The sequence below is a fragment of the Fomitopsis serialis genome, assembly GCF_022376445.1.
Source record: "Fomitopsis serialis strain Sig1Antser10 chromosome Unknown B0H18scaffold_344, whole genome shotgun sequence".
NCBI lineage: Eukaryota > Fungi > Basidiomycota > Agaricomycetes > Polyporales > Fomitopsidaceae > Fomitopsis > Fomitopsis serialis.
Window position 1 is genome coordinate 23209 of NW_025955304.1, and position 19077 is coordinate 42285.

The 19077-nt window shown below is 57.3% G+C and overlaps 7 protein-coding genes across 7 annotated transcripts; 4 read left to right on the top strand and 3 right to left on the bottom strand.

The window, feature by feature from the left end:
* Positions 1-1446: 1446 nt before the first annotated feature.
* B0H18DRAFT_962307 (uncharacterized protein) lies at positions 1447-2684 on the top strand (the record flags this gene model as incomplete). Its single annotated transcript, XM_048043099.1, has 5 exons — positions 1447-1576; positions 1629-1975; positions 2012-2200; positions 2268-2399; positions 2451-2684. 5 exons carry the CDS (start codon positions 1447-1449, stop codon positions 2682-2684), a joined length of 1032 nt encoding a protein of 343 aa, XP_047884909.1.
* A 469-nt stretch (positions 2685-3153) lies between these two features.
* B0H18DRAFT_962308 (uncharacterized protein) lies at positions 3154-5587 on the top strand (the record flags this gene model as incomplete). Its single annotated transcript, XM_048043100.1, has 7 exons — positions 3154-3339; positions 3482-4259; positions 4312-4544; positions 4586-4680; positions 5058-5230; positions 5264-5346; positions 5513-5587. The coding sequence occupies 7 exons, from the start codon at positions 3154-3156 to the stop codon at positions 5585-5587; spliced, it is 1623 nt and encodes a 540-aa protein (XP_047884910.1).
* Positions 5588-6030: 443 nt separating this feature from the next.
* B0H18DRAFT_1128837 (uncharacterized protein) lies at positions 6031-7121 on the bottom strand (the record flags this gene model as incomplete). The annotated part of the gene is made up of 4 exons (XM_048035366.1): positions 6031-6396; positions 6450-6631; positions 6685-6928; positions 6987-7121. 4 exons carry the CDS (start codon positions 7119-7121, stop codon positions 6031-6033), a joined length of 927 nt encoding a protein of 308 aa, XP_047884911.1.
* Positions 7122-7628: 507 nt separating this feature from the next.
* Positions 7629-8531, bottom strand: B0H18DRAFT_1128838 (uncharacterized protein; the record flags this gene model as incomplete). The annotated part of the gene is made up of 2 exons (XM_048035367.1): positions 7629-8140; positions 8195-8531. 2 exons carry the CDS (start codon positions 8529-8531, stop codon positions 7629-7631), a joined length of 849 nt encoding a protein of 282 aa, XP_047884912.1.
* A 566-nt stretch (positions 8532-9097) lies between these two features.
* Positions 9098-10092, top strand: B0H18DRAFT_962310 (uncharacterized protein; the record flags this gene model as incomplete). Its single annotated transcript, XM_048043101.1, has 6 exons — positions 9098-9135; positions 9186-9245; positions 9299-9501; positions 9556-9772; positions 9824-9872; positions 10027-10092. 6 exons carry the CDS (start codon positions 9098-9100, stop codon positions 10090-10092), a joined length of 633 nt encoding a protein of 210 aa, XP_047884913.1.
* Positions 10093-10304: 212 nt separating this feature from the next.
* B0H18DRAFT_1128840 (uncharacterized protein) lies at positions 10305-13409 on the bottom strand (the record flags this gene model as incomplete). The annotated part of the gene is made up of 6 exons (XM_048035368.1): positions 10305-10805; positions 10863-12274; positions 12326-12508; positions 12576-12712; positions 12774-13198; positions 13248-13409. The coding sequence occupies 6 exons, from the start codon at positions 13407-13409 to the stop codon at positions 10305-10307; spliced, it is 2820 nt and encodes a 939-aa protein (XP_047884914.1).
* Positions 13410-13769: 360 nt separating this feature from the next.
* Positions 13770-17161, top strand: B0H18DRAFT_1128841 (uncharacterized protein; the record flags this gene model as incomplete). Its single annotated transcript, XM_048035369.1, has 9 exons — positions 13770-14102; positions 14154-14864; positions 14918-14990; positions 15056-15098; positions 15143-15207; positions 15592-15888; positions 15941-16132; positions 16185-16296; positions 16348-17161. The coding sequence occupies 9 exons, from the start codon at positions 13770-13772 to the stop codon at positions 17159-17161; spliced, it is 2640 nt and encodes an 879-aa protein (XP_047884915.1).
* Between the last annotated feature and the right edge of the window lie 1916 nt (positions 17162-19077).

The following is a 19077-nucleotide window of genomic DNA, read 5'->3' on the forward strand; positions in this document are numbered from 1 at the left end:
TTTCGGCGAGCCGGAAGTCAGCCCCCCACCCCCGGTCCGCCCCCAAGTGAAGACCGCCCGGCCGGTGGCGAGGCCGTCCACACCGCACGCGAAGAAGTCCCACAAGCAGCAGTCCGATGACGGGGAGTCAATGAAAGAGCGGCCCAAGCCCGGGCCGAAGAAATTGAGCAGCGGCGCGTCTGCTAAAGCAAAGGGAAAACAACGGGCGCGGACCGTCGACTTTGACGAGGGCTCGGATGCGGAGGGAGAGGCGGTCCCGCGGACGAAGAAGACGACCCCCCACAGCAATGCGAAAGGCAAGAAGCGAGCGGAGAGCGTCCTTTCTGTGGACGACGACGACGAAACGGAGCCCGCGGTGCCCAAGAAGAAGGCCTCGAGCAGCAATGCTCACGGAAAGGGGCGAGCGCAAAGCGTCACATCTGTCGACGATGATGACGAGACGACTGATGGTAAGCACTATTTCCGTGGTGTGTAACAGTGTCCCTGACATCGCTCGCAGTCCCTGAGGAACCGGGCCGCATCCTCAAGGCAGCGGATTCGGAAGGCCAGGCCACCTTCAACCCGGACATCACACCCGGTGAGGAGTTGGAGGAACGCATTCGAAGAGCGATCAAAACGAGAGATTGCCAGTATCTCGCCAAGGTCGTTGCAGCCGAGCGTGCCCGGGAAAATATGCCGTATTTCGACTGGGAGCACAAGGATATAATAAACAGACGTCGGCAGAGATGGCTGAGAGTCCGGGTAAGTTATGCAGGTGGATTGGGTTGCGCACCGCTGATTGCTTTTGCAGCCCACGAAATGCATCAAATGCCGGGCCATGCATTGCTGGATCTCAAGCGACCCCGAGCGCCCGGGGAGGAGCTGCGACGAGTGCTTCCGGGGGCACAATTCCTGTGTCGACTACGACACATCGGGAACGCATGAAGTCAAGCGCGGGCGGTCCCGCACCCGCTCACGCACGCCCACCGGCCGGAAAGCTAACCCTCGGAAGCGTTCACGGTCTCGGTCGGTGGCGTCGGAGGCGTCGGAGGCGTCGGAGGCGACAGGTCCTCCAGATTCGGAGTTTGACGGGGGGGCGGAGTCTGATGCAGCATCGGTTGCGACCACATCCTCCCGGCGAAGCACGCGCACAGCTCGCCGTCCCACGAAACGGCCGCGGATCGTGTCCGAACCAGCGAAAACCAAGCGCGCTCGAAGCCGATCCGCCTCCAATCCAGTGGAGTTGCCCGCAGAGTTAGAGGAGGAACCTGGCACTCCAAGGCCTGGTTCCCCGAGCGGGGTCGCCGGACCTTCCAATGGTGGGGGGCAATTGACCGGCCGCGCGTCGTCCCAGCCTACGTCGGAGAGCCCCCAAGTCGTGAGTTATCTGACACTGACATCATGTGTTCCCGCTCATATCTTCCAGGACTTGCTGCGCTGCCTTCAGTTGCGGGGCAGGGGATCGTCATGCTCCAGTCAGCAAGCGCCGTATCTCAGGAGCTACACAAGTTGCGACAGGAGAATGCGGAGCTCCGGGAGATGTACCAACAGCTCCGGACGGAATTCAACGATTTCCGTGAGCTCATCCTTGGCCCTGGTGAGTCATATCGGCTCGGCTTGTCATAGCGACACTGACCATTGCTTTCCAGACTGTCTACTCCCCGCCCATGAAGCGGATACGGGATCAGTGCCGCCCGAGGCTTCCGGTTCCGGTACCCGTCATGATCCCGAGGTCCCCATGCAAGATGTCGACAATGACGTCGACAGAAATGAAGACCGGGCTCCGTCCCCCGCTATCAAAAACGACGTCGACATGAATCACGACCGTGCTCCGTCCGCTGCAATCGACAACGACGTCGAAATGGATCACGACCGGGCTCCCTCCGCCTCTATCACACTTCCCGAGGGAACCGAGGACGTAGCGGCCGGGATGGAGATGGATTGGTCGGCGGAGAACGAGACTGGACAGGCCGACGAGAGAAGCCCATCCCGAGGTGTGAGTCCGGTCCACGACACTCCCCCTCCTCCCCAGGCTGTCCCAGCAAGCCCCACGCAGTCCATCTCGTCTGCAATACCACCCGTCATCGTGGGCGAGGACTCACATGACTCCCCGGGCGGACTTGCGTCCCAGCAGCTCGATCCTGTGGTGAACGAGCGCCCCCCGGAGCCGGCGTATGCTCCCCCGCCCCTTCCTCCCTGTGACGCAATGTCGCAGGCGGTAGTGAGCCCCCGCCCCCGAACTCCAGGATACCGTGCCGGATTCTCAGCCACCTGTCGCCCCGTCACAGGATGTCCTTCCCGGTACTACCCCGGCCGAGCAGCAGTCGCCAAAAGACGCCCAGGAGAATGTCGTGGACACCCGAGCTAACGAGCCGGATGACGAGCCGGGTATTGGGCCACAGGGCAGGTCCGCAGAGCCGGTGAGCAGCACGGTGCTCAATGCACCTTTACATGCTCACAGCGTCGTGTAGACAGGCCAAAGCCAAGATGGGGAACACCCGGAATCGCCCAGTGTTACACCGAACGCGGCCGGACTCCAAGGGGACTCGGACATGACAGCGCAGCGGACCGAGCCAGCGGATGAGGGTGATATTGCGATGACATCCGGGGAGAACGACCCCGGAGCCAGCAATGATCACGGCGGGGTTGCAACTCCACCGATGGTCCCCTCATGGACGACGTTACAGGGGTATGCGGACGAGTAGTACATTGGTAGTGTAACACATAATGTACAATTAGATGCTATATATATTGGTGGACAGTCCTGATCCTGGAACGAAACACCTCAGGAACATGAAATCGAACTTGGACAGTGTATCGTCCCTCGCAAGCTTGCCCCGCCACGCCCGCCGGACGCCCGCCGCCGGACGCCCGCCACCGGACGCCCGCCACCGGACGCCTGCATTCCAGGCGTCGACATCACATTCCAGTGTGACCAGCCGACCGAGGCAGAGGTTGCCGCCGGAGTTGCCGGCGCTTGGCTTCCTGGTGGCATTAAGTATGGATATGGTGATATGGCCTAATTTCGACCAATAGGATCTCGTGTGGCGCCCTCCGCCACACTTGGCCACGTGATCGTGGTTCTATTGCCACGCACACTTGATCAAACGCCCGTGGTTACCTTCCTACCTTTGTTGATCTCCCCGACACGATCCGCTCATATCACATCCGTTCATGTCTTCTCCTTCCACTTCGTCATCACACCACGCTGGGCCGGCGGCAGCTGCTGACCCTCTTCATGGGTACAACAATCCCTTGGACGCCAACTTGCTCCTCGCCGCATACGGCCGGAACATCGAAACCCGTTTGAAGCAGTCCGAAAACCCCCGTCTTCAAAATCGGAAAACGATTGCGCGGTTTGTGAGTGACGCAATTCATGGTGGAGCAGGCACTAATACTACGTTTCCCAATGACAGTGGGATGGCATAGTAAACTCAGTGGTCAGTCGTAGCTCACATTCGCACTGGTTTCCACACCTTAAATGCACTGTAGTTCAAAATAGGCTCGATATTGGATCGCGGCAGCGAGGGAGTGGGTGGTGTACGTACCCCCGCTCGCCATTTCCGCGATGGAGGAAGTGGCCGGTAACATGAGCGGGGACTATCCCACCCGCATGGCTCGCATCAAATCGGATGACCCAAGGGTCTTCACGAATGCCTGGTATACTGCAAGCCCCCCGCCCGGTGTCGCCCCGCTGCCCGGTCTCACCGGGATGGCGACCTCCTCTGCACCCCGGAACCTCCATGTCCCGAACTCGCCCGAAAAGGAATCACCGGCTGGTGCATCGCAGCCTACGACGTCCCACACAGCGCATGCAGTGCGGTTTGCGCTCCCACACGCCCGCCCTCGTCCCGCGGACCGTAATGACCCGGAGGAGGCGGACGTTACTCCAGGCACTGCGGTGCGGCCCGGACAGGTGAAGCGGTCGACAACGGGATGGGATTACCTGGAGATATCGGATGACAAGGCGGAGCATGATGTCGGGGTTGGGATGGTCGCTGGACCGGTAACGTTTACAGGACAGTGTCACGGCAACAACAATGACACCAGCGACGAGGAAGACGAGTTGCAGGAGCCCGGAATCCCGACGGACCGGAGAATAGCGGCCGGGAGAGCTAAGGGCAAGCGTCCGGCGAGCGACATCGACTTCAGTGACGAAGAAGACCAGTTGCTGGAGTCCGAGATACCGACCAAGACAATCAACCAGCGCGGGCAGGCCAAAAAGAAACAACGGGCAGATAGTGCAACAGTGAAGGTGCAGCAAGTCAAGCGAGATGCTCGTGAGTGACTCAGGAAGGTATTGATTTGTGCCCCCGCTCAACATGTTATTAGCGGTTCTCCTTCGTCCTGCACTGAAGAACCCGCTGTCCGGCGGACCGTCAGCGGGCGACGTCAATCACGGCCCGGCGGACCAATACAAGGTCGACCAGGCCCTCAAAATCCGCGACATCAATGCCCTCATCGATATCGTACAGGGGGAGCGGGCTGTCAAGCGCCTGCCCAAGTTCAACTGGGACGCCGGCAAGATTCAGGGACGGCGCAAAGCTATCTGGCTGAGGACCATGGTGAGCTTGAATCATTCATTTCATCGCCGGGAACTCATTAGCCATTGCAGGAGCCTCCATGCACGCGGTGCTCCGGCATTCACTGCTGGATCTCCAGCGATCCCAACGCCAAGCGTCCTGCTACGAAGTGTGACGAGTGCGCCGACTGGGCAAAAAGTGCTTAACCAGCGAGGCCCGCAATCCGTCCCCGGTTGACGCGGTCGGGGCGGGTCGATCCAGCACACCAACCCCGCCCAACGCAAACACCCAACGCCGACCCCGATCGCCGTCTGCTCTGTCCGATGCGAGTGGCCCTCCGGAATCCACCGCGGAGGCGCCCGCGGAGCAGGGCAATGCTTCAACCACCGCCACCACCACTCGAGGAAGCGGGGACGAATCATGCGCTGCCGGGCAGTGCGCATTGTATGCGGACGAACCGCGCACCTTCGTCCGTGCATACGTTGGGGCACCCCCACCAAGTCAGTGATTCATCCATTCCGCTGTGATGATTATTTACATGTAATGAACTTACAGGATTGGCCGTCAACGGCCGGACAGAAGTCCCGAGGGGATTGAGCTCCTGGAAACAACGGCGGACGTGTCCTACGAAGTCCGAGACCTGCGACAGGAGAATGCTAAGATCCGCACCATGTGTGATGAACTCCGGCAGGACTTCGCAACCCTCCGTGAACACGTGAAAGCACGCAGTAAGTCGGACATGATGTCCCGGGGCCATACAGCACTGAAATCAAATTTGCAGACAATATCCGTGCTGCCAAGCACGGTGAACACCGGTCCGGAGCAGCAGCAGCGTCCGGGACAGGTTTGACAATGGCGCGCAGACTGACGTCCCTGCCACATCTGATCATTGCGCCGAGGAAGGAAGGTCTCCCGGAAACCTACTTGCGAAGCAAGGCCGTCCGCGAGGTTCCGATAACTCAGTTATCGCGCCCGCTACACTCCGGGCTGCTTCCGCGGTGTGCGCACAGGATGCCTGCGACATGGCCATTAGGGATGATGGTAGCGATATGGAGATCTCAAGCGATGATCCCGATGAAGTGTGACCCCCGCATTACCAGAACAAGATAGTACTATATACATGTAACGTACAATGACGATTTTGTTCAAATGTAACCTCTGATGGGTTCCAACTTGGATTTGTTCCGCTTTTGGTGAATTCTTAACATTCAGTGCACCCAGAATGGAGGGCGGCCTCCCTGGTTCCCGCCTCCGGACGCCCGCCTCCGGACGCCCGCCTCCGGACGCCCGCCTCCGGACGCCCGCCGGGATAGATGACGAGCCAGGTGGTGGCAGGTGCAGCCGTTGCAAACGCGACAGGCGTACTGCAATAGTTGATGGTATCTCCGTGTCGCCGCCTGCATCGTTATCGGCCCGTAGTCAGCATTGTGGAGGTGGACATACATTAAGGACTGTGGCATGGGACATTGTACAACATGTATTAAACAAACCAACAGATTCCGAGAGGGTGTCCGACATGTTACATTCATTACCCTTCGTGCATGTCTTCCAACCCACGGTACTCGGTAAATCCGCGGGCAAAATAGTCTGAATCCTCCATCACCGGGTGCAGGGCATCCCGCGCATACCAGTCACGCTGCTCCCGCTCACTGCCCTCCAATACTGATTCCCAGAACCCGATTTCGGCCGAAATATACTCGTCCATGATCGCGTATTGCGCCACCAGGGCTTCGATGATGTCGTCCAAATACTGTAGCTTTTCCCCCGGATTCAACACCTTCGTGTATTCGCCGTTTTCGAGTTGTTTGTACTGCCCGGGTGGACTGTCCGGAATCGGCATGACCATCGGCGGCAGTAGTCGCAGGTTCAGCTGATTGATGTAGTGTGCGATTCCCTACAGGTCACCATGTGAGTTCGCGCGCCAGCGAGAGAACCGTGGTTACGTACGTCCTCTTCCTCTCCGATGTGCCTCCGTTCAAGTAACATATGCATGTTCTCCTCCCTCGTGATCTCCGCGTCGAGCAACTCGTTGACGGCCTCGACTCGGGTGGTCTCAGCGTCGAACGCGTCCCTCATTTCTGTGCGAAATGCAGAGAGGGAGACGTTGTCTGGCGGGATGAGCACGTTCCCTTGTCACCCAGTTAGGGTGGGTCCGAGATATGCAAGAGCCAGCGGCACTTACCGCCATCCCCTCCATGCTGCCGGGTCATCTGGGGCAAACCCGGCGCTCCTTGAATTCCGTCGTGCTCCATCGGTACGTCTTTAAGTACGACGGTGTCCCTCAAGCGCTCCAGTGCAGCAGCCCCGGATCCTTCTGGGCCATCGAGGACCTCCCAAAACCGGCTCATGGCGTCCGTAAGTCCTAACGCCATCAAGGTGTCTTCATTGGACAGGCGCTGGAACCCTGTCATGAGCGCTGCCATACACTGCCGAAACACAATGTCAGTACCTTACATCAAATGAAAACAAAGCTTAATACAGTACCATTGATTTGAGGAGCACGCGATCCTCGGCGGCAGTGCTCCCGGGGGCCCCGCTTGACTGCGCCGCTGCTTGCGCTGCAGCGACCGCATTGTCATGAAACACGACTTCAATTTCTTGCGCGGTTGGGAAGGTCATCGTATCGAGAGTAGGAAAGGCGGATGAGACGAGTTGTGTGGGAGATCAAAGTAGAGAGCAAGGAGCACTACTGATCCACGAAATCTGATTAGCACTCTCCGGTTCGGGTATTCTTTCCCACGCAGCCACTGGTGCGATGCCACAGGCGTCAAAATGACGCCCGTTTATCGATGTCGGCAATGTGTGATGCCCGCCAGCCGTGCTAATCAAACTGCATGGGGATGGGATGCAATGTAGCATCCACGACCTTTGGCGACTTCTCATGGCTGTGGCTTACCATGCGAGCGTGCCCCGACACCCGCCGCCGGACTCCCGCCACCGGACTCCCGCCGCCGGACGCCCGCCGCCGGACGCCCGCCGCCGGACGCCCGCTGTCGGACACCGGACGCCGGACAGAAGGCAACCGTGGTGGAATTTCTGCATACCCTCATGACCTGGGATCGGTTGCACTCTGAAGCGGTTCTGCGTACACATCCATTCGTTAACGTGAGATGATACATTGACTGTCTACGCTGGGAGGATGACTTCCGGCGGCGCGTTCTGGAGGTTATCGAGCTTCTCCCGGTACGCACGGGCGTAGGCAATGGAGTCGAGACGGCACTTGTCCGCCCGCTCATCGATATACTTTCGGAATTCGAGCCCGTAGATGCTCGTCCAGTATCCGCGACCGGAGTGAAAGCCGCCAATGTACTCCCATGCGCATTGGGCGTTGCGGCGGCTAGGGCGCAACCACGCTGCGTAAGTCCCGATGATCGCTAGCCCCCACGGCAGCTCATGCTTCCTGAGGTCCACATGAGCGACGACTCGCGCCATGTACGATTGCAGCTGTTTCAATATAGCGATCCGGTCGTCGATTGTCGGAATCACCTCGTCGGGACGCAGCGACCCGACTTCAACAACGAGGCGTGGCACCTCCCGCTCCAGCTCCTGACCCCCTGGCTCTTTGAGGCCGTAGTACGAACTGATGAGGAAGTCAGGGTACTTCGTGCCGGACTTCGTGCGCGAGTACACAATCCCTCCTGTCAATAATCAGTTGCGGTTGCGTCCGGAAGCCCTGCAGAAATCGTACATACCGTCCCAGTCGACACTAGTCGGGGGCCGCCCAGCCAGCGCTTGACCGGCGGCCGCTCGCTCGTCATTTCCACGCCCGCCCGGCACCGCGTCAAGGATATGCTGTCCGGGGACAGACGGGCGGAGCGGCTCTTGTGGCTTGATCAAGGTACGGGGGAATCGCAAGGTAAAGTACCTTGTCCACGCGCCATACTGGGAAAATTGCGTGGAGGCCGGCTTCAAATGCCAGTGGTGGACCATTTCGCGGAGTTGGTCGTCCACATCGGGGTGACCGTCGAAAGAAAACTGGACATAGTAAGTGTCCTTCGTGTGCACGATCGAAGCGGCCCGGCGTACCATGTTTCCAATGTTAGCCTGTCCGACCACAGCGGTGAGACTTGCGCTGCTGAGATCCGTGGCGGCGCTGTGCGCCCTTTTATACACCAAGCACATCACATGTCGGAATGCCTCGCTTGCTAATGTGCCGCTGTTGAGTGCGGTCACAAGGGCCACATCGGAGGCATGCCTGCTGCCCAATCAAGGGGCGTGCATTGTGTCGTGGAACACAACCCGACGTCGCATGCTTATCCACTGTCCACAGAAGCCCGGATATGTCTTCCGTAGAAGAGTACTGGGTGATACACAGCTGATGCCCCGTCCGGACTGCATTGAGATAGCAATTTGCGCTGCACCCCACATGTGCAGCGCACTCATGGGACCCGCAATACATGCCGCGATAGTAGCAGCTACAATCAAGGCAATGACACCGGCCTTCCCGGGGTGCTTTCCAGCCACGGAGTTAGTGCGGACGACAATATACAGAACGTGTGTAAATATATTTGGGTATGTTCCGTCCGCGACATGGGACCACTTTGTTCTCACACCCTAAGTTTGTTTGACATCCGGCAGGAAACACTCACCGGCACATGTACCATGATAGCGGCACACGGGAGAAGTCCATATCGTGGGTATTATTCACGTGACTGACTTAGTAACACAACCATCATGACATAGCACTGGAGTCTATAGGATCTACAATCCACGCCCCCACAAGCTGCAGCCACAAAGTACAAGGTGAGTGTAAGTGCCTGTGACATGTACTACAGTTGTCTGATGCACCTCCACAGCATGGTTGGCGTCATCTCTGGCTACATACTGCCGGCGGAGAGCCTGCACTGGTTCTGCCAGTGCCGGGTCGGTCCCTTTGTGCCCGAGGAAATTCCGGAGGTCGAGGGGCCTCGCGAATTCAATGCATTCGTGAACGACATACTGTGCATGATCGACTGGATTCGGGGTCTGGAGAGGAGCAAGCTCGTGCCTCCTGTGAGCTGTGAGTACCATCCCCAAGCACACGGACTCCATTACTGAGCCCCCCTCAAAACAGGGCTTCTCCCGGACCGGGGCGAAACTGCCGTCATCGTCACGGGATACGAGGATCAGACGAAGGGGGTCTCCCGGATCCCGGAAGACGACAGGCAGGTTCGCGCGCGCGACCGGTTTGTGAAACACGCGAATCTGGCGGCCGGGGAAAACGTCTTTGTGAGCGACAACTTGCAATATTTTTGCACCGCGGAAGAGAACCTGGAGCTTCCCCTCGCACTGTGAGTGAGCGATGTGACCGCTTGGTCCGCGAGCTGATCAAGAATGCACAGGTGCTTCGATCCGCCGCCGCAGAAAGGCAAGGAGAAGGCCGCTGAACCGGTACAGTCCCGGTACAATTTTCGTCCTCGCAACCCGTCCCGGGAGCCAACTCCCCTGTCTTGATCTGTAGTTAGCCGTCCGAACTTGTGCCTAGTTTACGCGGTGTACGATATCATATGTAGGGGTTGAAATCGCATGATTGTCTCTCGATTAGTACTGCTCTGATTCCGCCAGCGGGACCACATGCAGCAGGCGGATGTGTGTTGTCACTTTCAGCTAATGCCCGGCCGGTGGCACTCATCCGGCGGCGGGCGTCCGGTGGCGGGCGTCCGGTGGCGGGCGTCCGGTGGCGGGCGTCCGGTCCCACATAATCTGTATTGTACGCACAGTACAAAGACAAGGCAATACATTCGTTATTCTCATTCTTCGCCGACGGAAACAAGCCATTCAATGCAATAACACTCCCACCATCATTTCTACCGAACCCTCCCACTAGTGCCGGGGCTTCTTGGCGGCACGTTGCCCCTTCGTCGGAGACACGGGCTCGCCCTTGCGGCCGCGCTTCCGGATCCTCGTGCCAATGGCAGATGCATCCGACCCGGTACCTGGAGGATTCATGAGCCGCTTCGACCGCTTTGGAACTTCCTCCCACTCTTTCGCCAGTGACTTGCAAGCATACAGGAGGCGATCCTTGACGAACGCGTGATCATGCAGAGTGTTAAGTACGTGATCCGGTAAGTTATACTTATCACGGTTGCTCGACAATGACTTTTCTAAGTCATGCAGCAGCATTCCGATTGTTAGAGCGAGGGTTTGCGCTTCAACCATGCTGATTGTCGTTCCCTTCATGCTCGTCGTTATCTTGCTCAGCCATGATTTGAAAGATCGAATTTCGGCAGCGTTGTTGTGGGCAGCGGGCGGGCAATGACTCTTCCGGTAAGACCACATGCCCCATTCCCAAGTCTTTGATGTACGCCATGACCCGGCTTGTGACTAACAGGACGCTCCCAGTCAGCAGGTACTATCCATCCACATGACGAGCGGCCTTACCAAAGCGGGAATTCCATCCAGCAACACACAATAGTGTTTGTTTCTGGACAGTTCTCGGAGGAACTGCATGCGATCAGAAACATCATCCCTCATTTTTGCAGGTGCTCCGTCTTCTACAGCCTCTTCGTCCGAGACCCCATCCGAGCCCGTTGATGATGCTGGCGGTGTGGGTTCCCTGGCAGTTTGACCGGCAACATCCACCGGGGCCACCAAAGACATTGCGGGAGCACCAGCCGTACCTGAAGGCCCCACCGAGGCCGTCCGTGCAGTACGGGACGACCAATTCCGGGGCAAGTCCTTCCCTGAGCGGCCTACGTTTCCTGGGCGCGATCGTAACGCTGAACCACTCTCCCGCTCCAGGGATACCATAGTAGGTTGCAACGCCTGGGATGGACCGGCAGTGTTCCCATCCCGCCGACGGGGCCGGGGCACGACCCGTGGGGGTGGACATGGCGATTCTGACAACCGCTCCGGGTTACCCTGCACGGCTGTACTGCTCATGCGCTCAATTACAAGCCCCGAAGTCAACCTCAACAGAGGATTTCGCGCCTTTGCATTGGAACGTGCGGCCGGACGTTGAGATGGCATTGGACTAAAAAGGTCGGAGGCAGGAGGCACCTCGGCTCGTCCCTTGCCTTTACGATCCACCACGAGCATCGGAGGTTCGGGCGTCGACGACGAGGACCGAAACGGCAGCCCCGCGTCTGAACCGGGGAGGATGTCCGAATGCGGACTTTGCTTTACCAGCGCGGTGTTGACCTCCCGGCTGTGTTGAACATCGTTTATGGAAGACGGTGGGTGTTCCGGCGAAGGCAGGGCGAAAGGGTTACCTTTGTCGTGACGAGGAGGCGGCGGGGTAGCGGGATCGCTGCCGGTGGAGGAACTGGAAGATGAGGACGATGAAGAAGACGACGAGTTCTCGTCCGCTAGATCGTGTTGGACAGCGGAGTCTACGTCACTGCCCTCTGCATTTGACTGCAGTTCAGGTTCGTGCCTGTTGTCGCGCTCGTCGTCTCCATCGGATGCGTCACTGTCTTTTTCCGGAGTGACGCTCGCAAGCTTCGAGCCACTTGGACGGGAGCGGCGACCCTTCGGATGGGGGGACGATTGACGCCGCGGGCGGGCACTCCGGGCAGCGCGGCGGGAAGCAGTCCTCGGCTCCTCATGCTCCAGAGACACGATTTCGCTTTGATGGTTTCGGTAGGCAATGAAACGCATCACAAAGGCAAGCCGTGAGGAATTAGCCCTTGTCCGCCAGTGTGCGATAAGAGAGTCAACCTCCGCCTGTTTCAGATGCGACGGTTCTTGGAGGGTGACACCGTCAGGAAGCGACCCGGCCTCGAGAAGCTTCTCCGGAGTCGCCTGGAGAGCGACCCAGGGGACTTTCAACTTCGGCATTTTTGTATACGCCACTGTTGCGTCGCCGTCAGTACCCAGTGATATTACGCGGATCAGATGCATACCGTAATGGAGCCGGACAAATTCTGAAATGAACGCCTTCTTGTTCCGTAGATTCTTGAAGCACTCGTCGCTGTGGTGCGGCATACCGGGGGTGTCGTCATCGTACATCTCCCAGTCAATCTTCGGCACACCCCGCTTATTCGCCCTGACATCCGCATCACTGTCCTCGGATACATCGTCGCCCGCTGAAAGCGTGAAATCGTCGATGAGCCAACCGGACAAGCCAGGAAGTGGTGGAGGTCATTCACTTACCGAACAGTTTGTGCCCGTAGTCCTTGAACAGATCTCGGAACCCGTCTGCACGTTTGTAGTCGGGGTACATGTCCTTGAATTTGACGCGACCGGCCGCGCGCTCGGCGTTGGGGTCGACAAGGTCATTGCAATCAAAGCTGGTCAGAGCGCCATAATGAGCTCCTAGGGACCCAATTGCAAGGAAGGTATGATACGCACTCGATCACACTGGGTTTGCCTTCCAGGGATTTATAGACGCCGTGCACGAACACGCGCATCCCGAAGTGCCTCCAAACGTATTTAGAAAAATCCAACATGACCGCCTCGCTCTTCCGGACGATGTTCCGGTCCTGCAATTCATGAGGTTGCCCTTCCGAATTCCACCGGACAGCCTCCTGCTTGTATTCCCGCTGTTTCGCCCGGGGGAGACTGTTGGCCAGATTTCGCAGCTCCTTTTGATACGTAGCGAGAAAGTCCTTGTCTCCGTGAGCGACCCCGGTCGCAGCTATCTTCTCGTCCAGTTCCCCGGGCATGTGCCAAGCCACCACACGGTGCCAGTTCAGGCGTCGGCCGAATGCGGAGGGACGATCTTTCTTTTTCTTATTCTTCACAGGTGCGGCATTGTAAAACCACGCCCGGACAGCCTGATTATACATTATGCAATGTATCTGCGCAGCATGACAGTCAACGTACCTTTTTTCCTTCCTTCTTCATAGCCCTTCCCCGGTGGGCCTCCAACTTCTCGACAGCACGCGACCGGACATCTTTACGGTCATTCGAGTCACCCGCCTTCCACTCCGAGAGGAAGCTGCGCAGGATGAGGAGTTCTCCAGGTGTATAAGACGTAGCTGGCATGTTGGGTGTACAGAGCTAAGGTGACAGCTCATACGGTGCCAGCTGTACGCTGCGTCTCCCATGCGTTTGCCTCATGGAACTAGGCGCCCGGTAGCTTCTCGTCGGCTACGATGTTGCAATATCTGTGAATGGTGGCCCATGTCGAGTGTCGGATATTAGACAAACTGCCCAAACACAGCGAATTTGCATGCAGCTTTCCACAGACACCAATCACAGCATATCTCGCCCGCCCGGGGGCCATGTCCGAGCAAATCGGAGGCAGCTAGCCGAGGGTGCGGTATCCTCAAGGTGAACACGTTTCCGCCACAGTCATTCCCCAAGTCTGTCGAGCGACCTTGTCCACTACCCACCTGCTGCACGATGGCGAAGCCCAGGGTAAAGCGACGATGCAGCTCACCCAAAGTTCAAGAAGTCGAGATACAACGCAAACAGACCTCAAGAGGGCTCAGGACACGACTCGTAGTCTTACCGGACGAAGGCCCATCCACCCCAAAGTCTTCATCGACACCGTCAGCACCGACCGCACGTCAATCGAAGGGCTCTGAACCGTCGGCACCGACAGCACGTCGTTCGAAGGGCCTGTGGACACCGCAGTCAACCGTCGACCCGCCCGATCGCCCTGTCGAGCCTTCCACTCCACCGCCTCTTCCGTCGGGCCCCCAGCAACCACAGCGCCGTGCCCGGGCCCCAAAGGTGCGATGAATGCACATCCGCATATCGGGAAGGCGGCTAATATTTGAGTAGACCCAACCGGACATGATGACGGCTTGGCTTCCATACCGGAATGAGTACCTGCGGCACATGTACACAGCTCATGCTCCACCAACACCCGACGATACCGGCACAGCTACATGCGAAAAGTGCTCGGCTGGCTCCGGAGAATGGAAGTGTGTCTCTTGCTTCGGCCGGCCGGTGTTCTGCGAATCCTGCTGCCTGCGGGAGCACGCCCGCCTGCCATTCCACCGTTTGGAACGTTGGACGGACACGTTCTGGGCCCCTTCCTGGCTTCGCTCCCTAGGCCTTCCGATCCACCTCGGACACGAAGGCTCTCCCTGTCCGTGTGTTGACCAACCCGACAATGAGAGTGACTGGTCGGACGACGACTCCTCCAGTGAGTCCGAGAGCGGTGAAGAGGATGAGGAAACCCTCGGGGATCCGCTTCGTGATGCCGCTGGGGGTGAGCGGGCTCCGGAAATGCATATGACCATTGTCGATACGTCCGCCGTCCATTTCCTCCGTGTCGAATGCTGCCGTTGCCCTCGGGCGGAGTCAGTTCGTGGTCAGCTCCTCCAGGCCGGGCTGTATCCAGCAAGCCAGCTGAATGTCAAAACGTGCTTTACCTTCGACGTACTGGACGACTTTCTGCTTGACAATCTGGAATGCAAGACATCCGCAATGAATTATTATCGCCGACTTCGCCGGAAGACCAATCCGGCATTCCCTCATCGTGTGCCGGTAAGTCCAGCCACCCGTGCGGACGCTTCGCCTTGCTCATCACCACACTGCAGGATCGCTATGCGGAATTCATGCGTGCCACCAGACAGTGGACGCTGCTCCGGGCTATGATGCAGTTCGGATTTGGTCCGAAATGGCGGGGGGAACCGGGAACGGGCGACCTTGCACTATTTTGTGCTGCCTGCCCACAGCCGGAGTGAACATTCCAGACGACTGGGACAGTGACCCGAATGCGTGAGTGACCGGGCCTAAGCCGCGAGCAGCAATTGAACGTACAGACAGGTACATTTACGCCGAGGCTATGTCATGGACGGTAACTTCTCCGCCGAGCATATGAAGATGCGTAAGCCGGGAACGATGTTCCGCTTATGCCCGGGAAGGCGTTCATGGTGACGGATGAAGAATTGCACCTCATTTGAAGTCATCCACTGATATAAAAATGGTGCGTGGGTGAAAGTTGTGTTGAGGGTTGTGCTGATTCAGTACAAGAAACCGACATGCAATGACCACCAAGCAATCGCTCGGGCCAATGCTCACCGTCACAAATTACAGTCTACGGGAATTGGGGCCACGGCTTGCTCACGCCACGGATGCTTCTTTCCACATGCGGTTGTCAACTTCCAGGCCGGTGAGCGGCAGAAAAACATGGATTAACGCTGTCGGAAGCTATGAGCTACCGGTCGGACGGCATCAAGAACGCCATTGTGCTTACGACGTGATGTGTCAGTATGGGTGCACCTCCCAAAACGCTTCAAGGACGGTCCGCGGCTCCGGATGCCCGGGGCCTTACCTTTACCTGGCATCGGCTTGTTCCATGTACATGGCCACCAGTCGAAGTGCCTGCTCGAGTACGCCCCGACGTTCATGCGCGGCGCCGGACAAGTGGATGGGGAGATCGTCGAAACGATGTGGTCTCCATTGGGCAAGGTGTTCGGAAGTACTCGGACGATGGCGACGTCGCATCGGCAAGAAACTCTCGACCGTCATATGAACGACTGGAATTGGCGCAAAATGGTGTCATTAGGTGCGGGAAGCAGATCAACTGTCCGGTGTGGCAGGTTCTCACCCCCTTCCAGTCCCAGCATTGAAGAAACGCATTGCCGCAAACCGGGTACTCCTTGAGAGCTTCCGAGAGGCGCTGGAGGATCAGGAAGCCGGGATCGAAGCCAACATCCTGGCTCAATGGATGTCAGCGGTCGCAGAAGCCCACAAAAAACGTGTGAAGGATGTGACAGTGATGGACGCATTTGAGGTTCAGGGCCAGCATGGTGAGTGGCGGGTGGCGGATATTACACCACTGATCGCTGACATGTAGAGTAGCTCCGTCAAGGGCGGAAATACAAATCGGTCTGACCGAAAAGGAAGGGGATAACAACATCATCGTCGGAGCAGCGGAGTGGATGGTTGAGGGAATGAGGATTGAGGATGCACAGTGCGTAATTACAATCCGGCCGTCCGACATTCAATGCTCACAATCCGACAGAATTGCGCTGCAGCGGGTAGTAAGGGCCTATGGGACCAAGACAACGGCAGAGCAGCGTTTGAACATCGCGAAACAGAGAAAACGGCTCGAACTCCGGATCGAGCGCTTCCTAAGGAAGGGGGAGGAGATTGTGGGTACGAACGAATGGGACGACGGTCGGCAGCATACCGAGGTTATCGACGACAATGGTGACCTATCCGACTGGGAAGACATGCAGAACAACGGCCAAGCAGCCGCCGGGCCCAACGTAACAGGCAATGTCCCGGCTTCTACTCCGAAATCAAGAAAGCGAGATGGGAGGGCAGCGGAGTGGCGGCTGTTGTCACTTCCATCGTCCTACTCTGTCGACACGATCAAGACTGCGGACGTGCAGCCATATGCAAAAGCGGAACTGGAGCTACGAATCGGGCAAGCGAACGACATCTTGCACCAATTGCGGATATTGCTCAGCCAAAAGTCATTTGTAATGCGTGCGAAGGTGCGCGATGCCAAGTCTCAGTCGCGGAAGACACGGGCGTGGGCGGATGTGCATGCTGTTCAGAAAGGAGTGGAACACCAGGCCCGTATGTACAGGAAGGTGCGGCATGCGATGACAGTGCTCGGAGCAACAACGTCAACACTTCGAAAGTACCAGAAATTGGTGCCTGACGACTTGAAGGTCAGCACAGCAATCGTAGAACCGAACCAGAGGGGGCAGCGACATACCCGGCTACCCTGGATATGGACGACGGATGTTCAAGGCGATATGAACGCAAATGAGACAATGACGGAATGTAAGCAGGTCACCGGTCGCGGTACATCTACAGAATCATGATTTTTTACAGTACACCGTGTGCATTGGTTCCGAGCACGGTCACAGTTCGAGCGAGCCGAAGAAGAGGACAATATCCTCCGCCGGGAGCTGGATTCTGTCCGGAGATATTTTGAGTACGAGACGAAACGGTGGGCAGATCATGCCGCCAACCGGAAGAGCGGAAAGTATGAGCCTAATGAGTGGGAAATCACGTTTCAAACGGTCCACCCGGAGTGCATTTGGCCCATTTCGAACGGTGGACCCGGGCTCGGCCGGAGCACTCCGGGTCTACCGTTTGGAGCGGCCGCCGCCAGCAACGAACCGGCCGGAGGAAGGGTGGTGGTTTGGAATGGTCCGGCCGGAGTGTTGGGTAACGTTCCGGCCGGAGCTCTGGTGAACGTACCGGCCGGAGGCCTCGAGAAATATGGGTTTCCTACGGTGCGGCCGGACTGTTATCCAACGTTCCGGCCGGACCCCTGGTCAACGGTCCGGCCGGAGGCCTCGAAAAATTTACGTTTCCTACGGTCCGGCCGGACATATACCCAATGTTCCGGCCAGACCTTTGATGAGTGTCCCGGCCGGAGGCCTCAAAAATTTGGGCTCTCAACGGTCCGGCCGGGCTCATCACTAACGGTCCGGCCGGAGCACTTAGCAATGATTCAGCCTGGCCAGGGGTTGGTTTCGGACGTCTGGCCGGCCCCCAGGTGAAACGGTCCGGCCGGGCAAAATCCCAACTTCCAATGTGAACAGGCCGGCCGGAAGCCTTGCAAAATCTGGGCTGTAAATGGTCCGGCCGGGCTAGTTTCTAACCATCCAGCCAGACCCCAGATGAACCGACCGGCCAGGCTTCTCCCAGCCAGACCCCTGATACACTAGTAATATAACAACAAGAATTGTTAGTTGTAACAACCAAGCTCAATATTTAACCACCAAGCCCAGAGATGAGCCACCAAGCTCAGTATCAAACCACCGAGCTCAATAGTGAGCCACTGAGCACAGTATTGAACCACCGAGGTTAAACAGCTAGGCTCGGTGGCCGAGAAAAATTGGCCGGGCTCGGCGCCGAGGATAAATGGCCGAGGCTCGGGCCGAGGTTTCGAGCGCCGAGCTCGGTGAAAACCGCCGAGGTCAGTATCAAAGCATTGAGCTCAGTGTTAAGGGCCCAGTTAAAGGGCCGAGCTGAGTGTTCAATGACCGAGTTTGTTGTTGAAGCACTGAGCTCGGAAATGGCCGAGGTTAAACCACCGAGCTCGGTGAAAAACGGCCGGGCCGTCAGATTGCCATATAAGGAAATTTGGTATCATCTGGTAGCCCTTCATTCACAGAGTACAGTATATGTTCCCTAGTGTACAGAGATGCCTAGTTAGGTCAGAGAATACAAAATAAAAATGCTCACAGGCTTCTCTGAGAACATACTATTCAACTCCTGAGGCCAGTTTTCTTTACCCACAATGTTTGACCATCTAGAATGTGCTATTTCAATGCACAGACTACATCCCCAACAGGAATAGTCTTATTCTTTGAAGCTAAATGCAGGACAAGAGATAAGGGGCATATAGGTATGGGATATGCATGTCTGACTTGAATGTTGGTTCCTGCAGCCAATATTCTTTCCAAATAGGGTTTCACCATCTAGAGTGGTTCATTTACTCACATGGAGTAAGTGCTCCAAAGGAACAGTCTTATTCACACAAGCTGAATGCAGTACAGAGTTAAGGTGTCAAGGGTGGAGTGGGATACATGTGAACTATGTTTACTTTGTAAAGCCAATATGCTTTGCCCACAATGTTTGACAAACTAGAATGGCTTAATCCAACATGAACAGCAAAGTCCTCAAGAGGAATAGTCTTATTCTTCCTAGCTGAACTGAGCATGGAGCTAAGGGGAACATGCATTATTGTGTCATGATGGGGCCTGCTTTGAATGATTGTCGTATC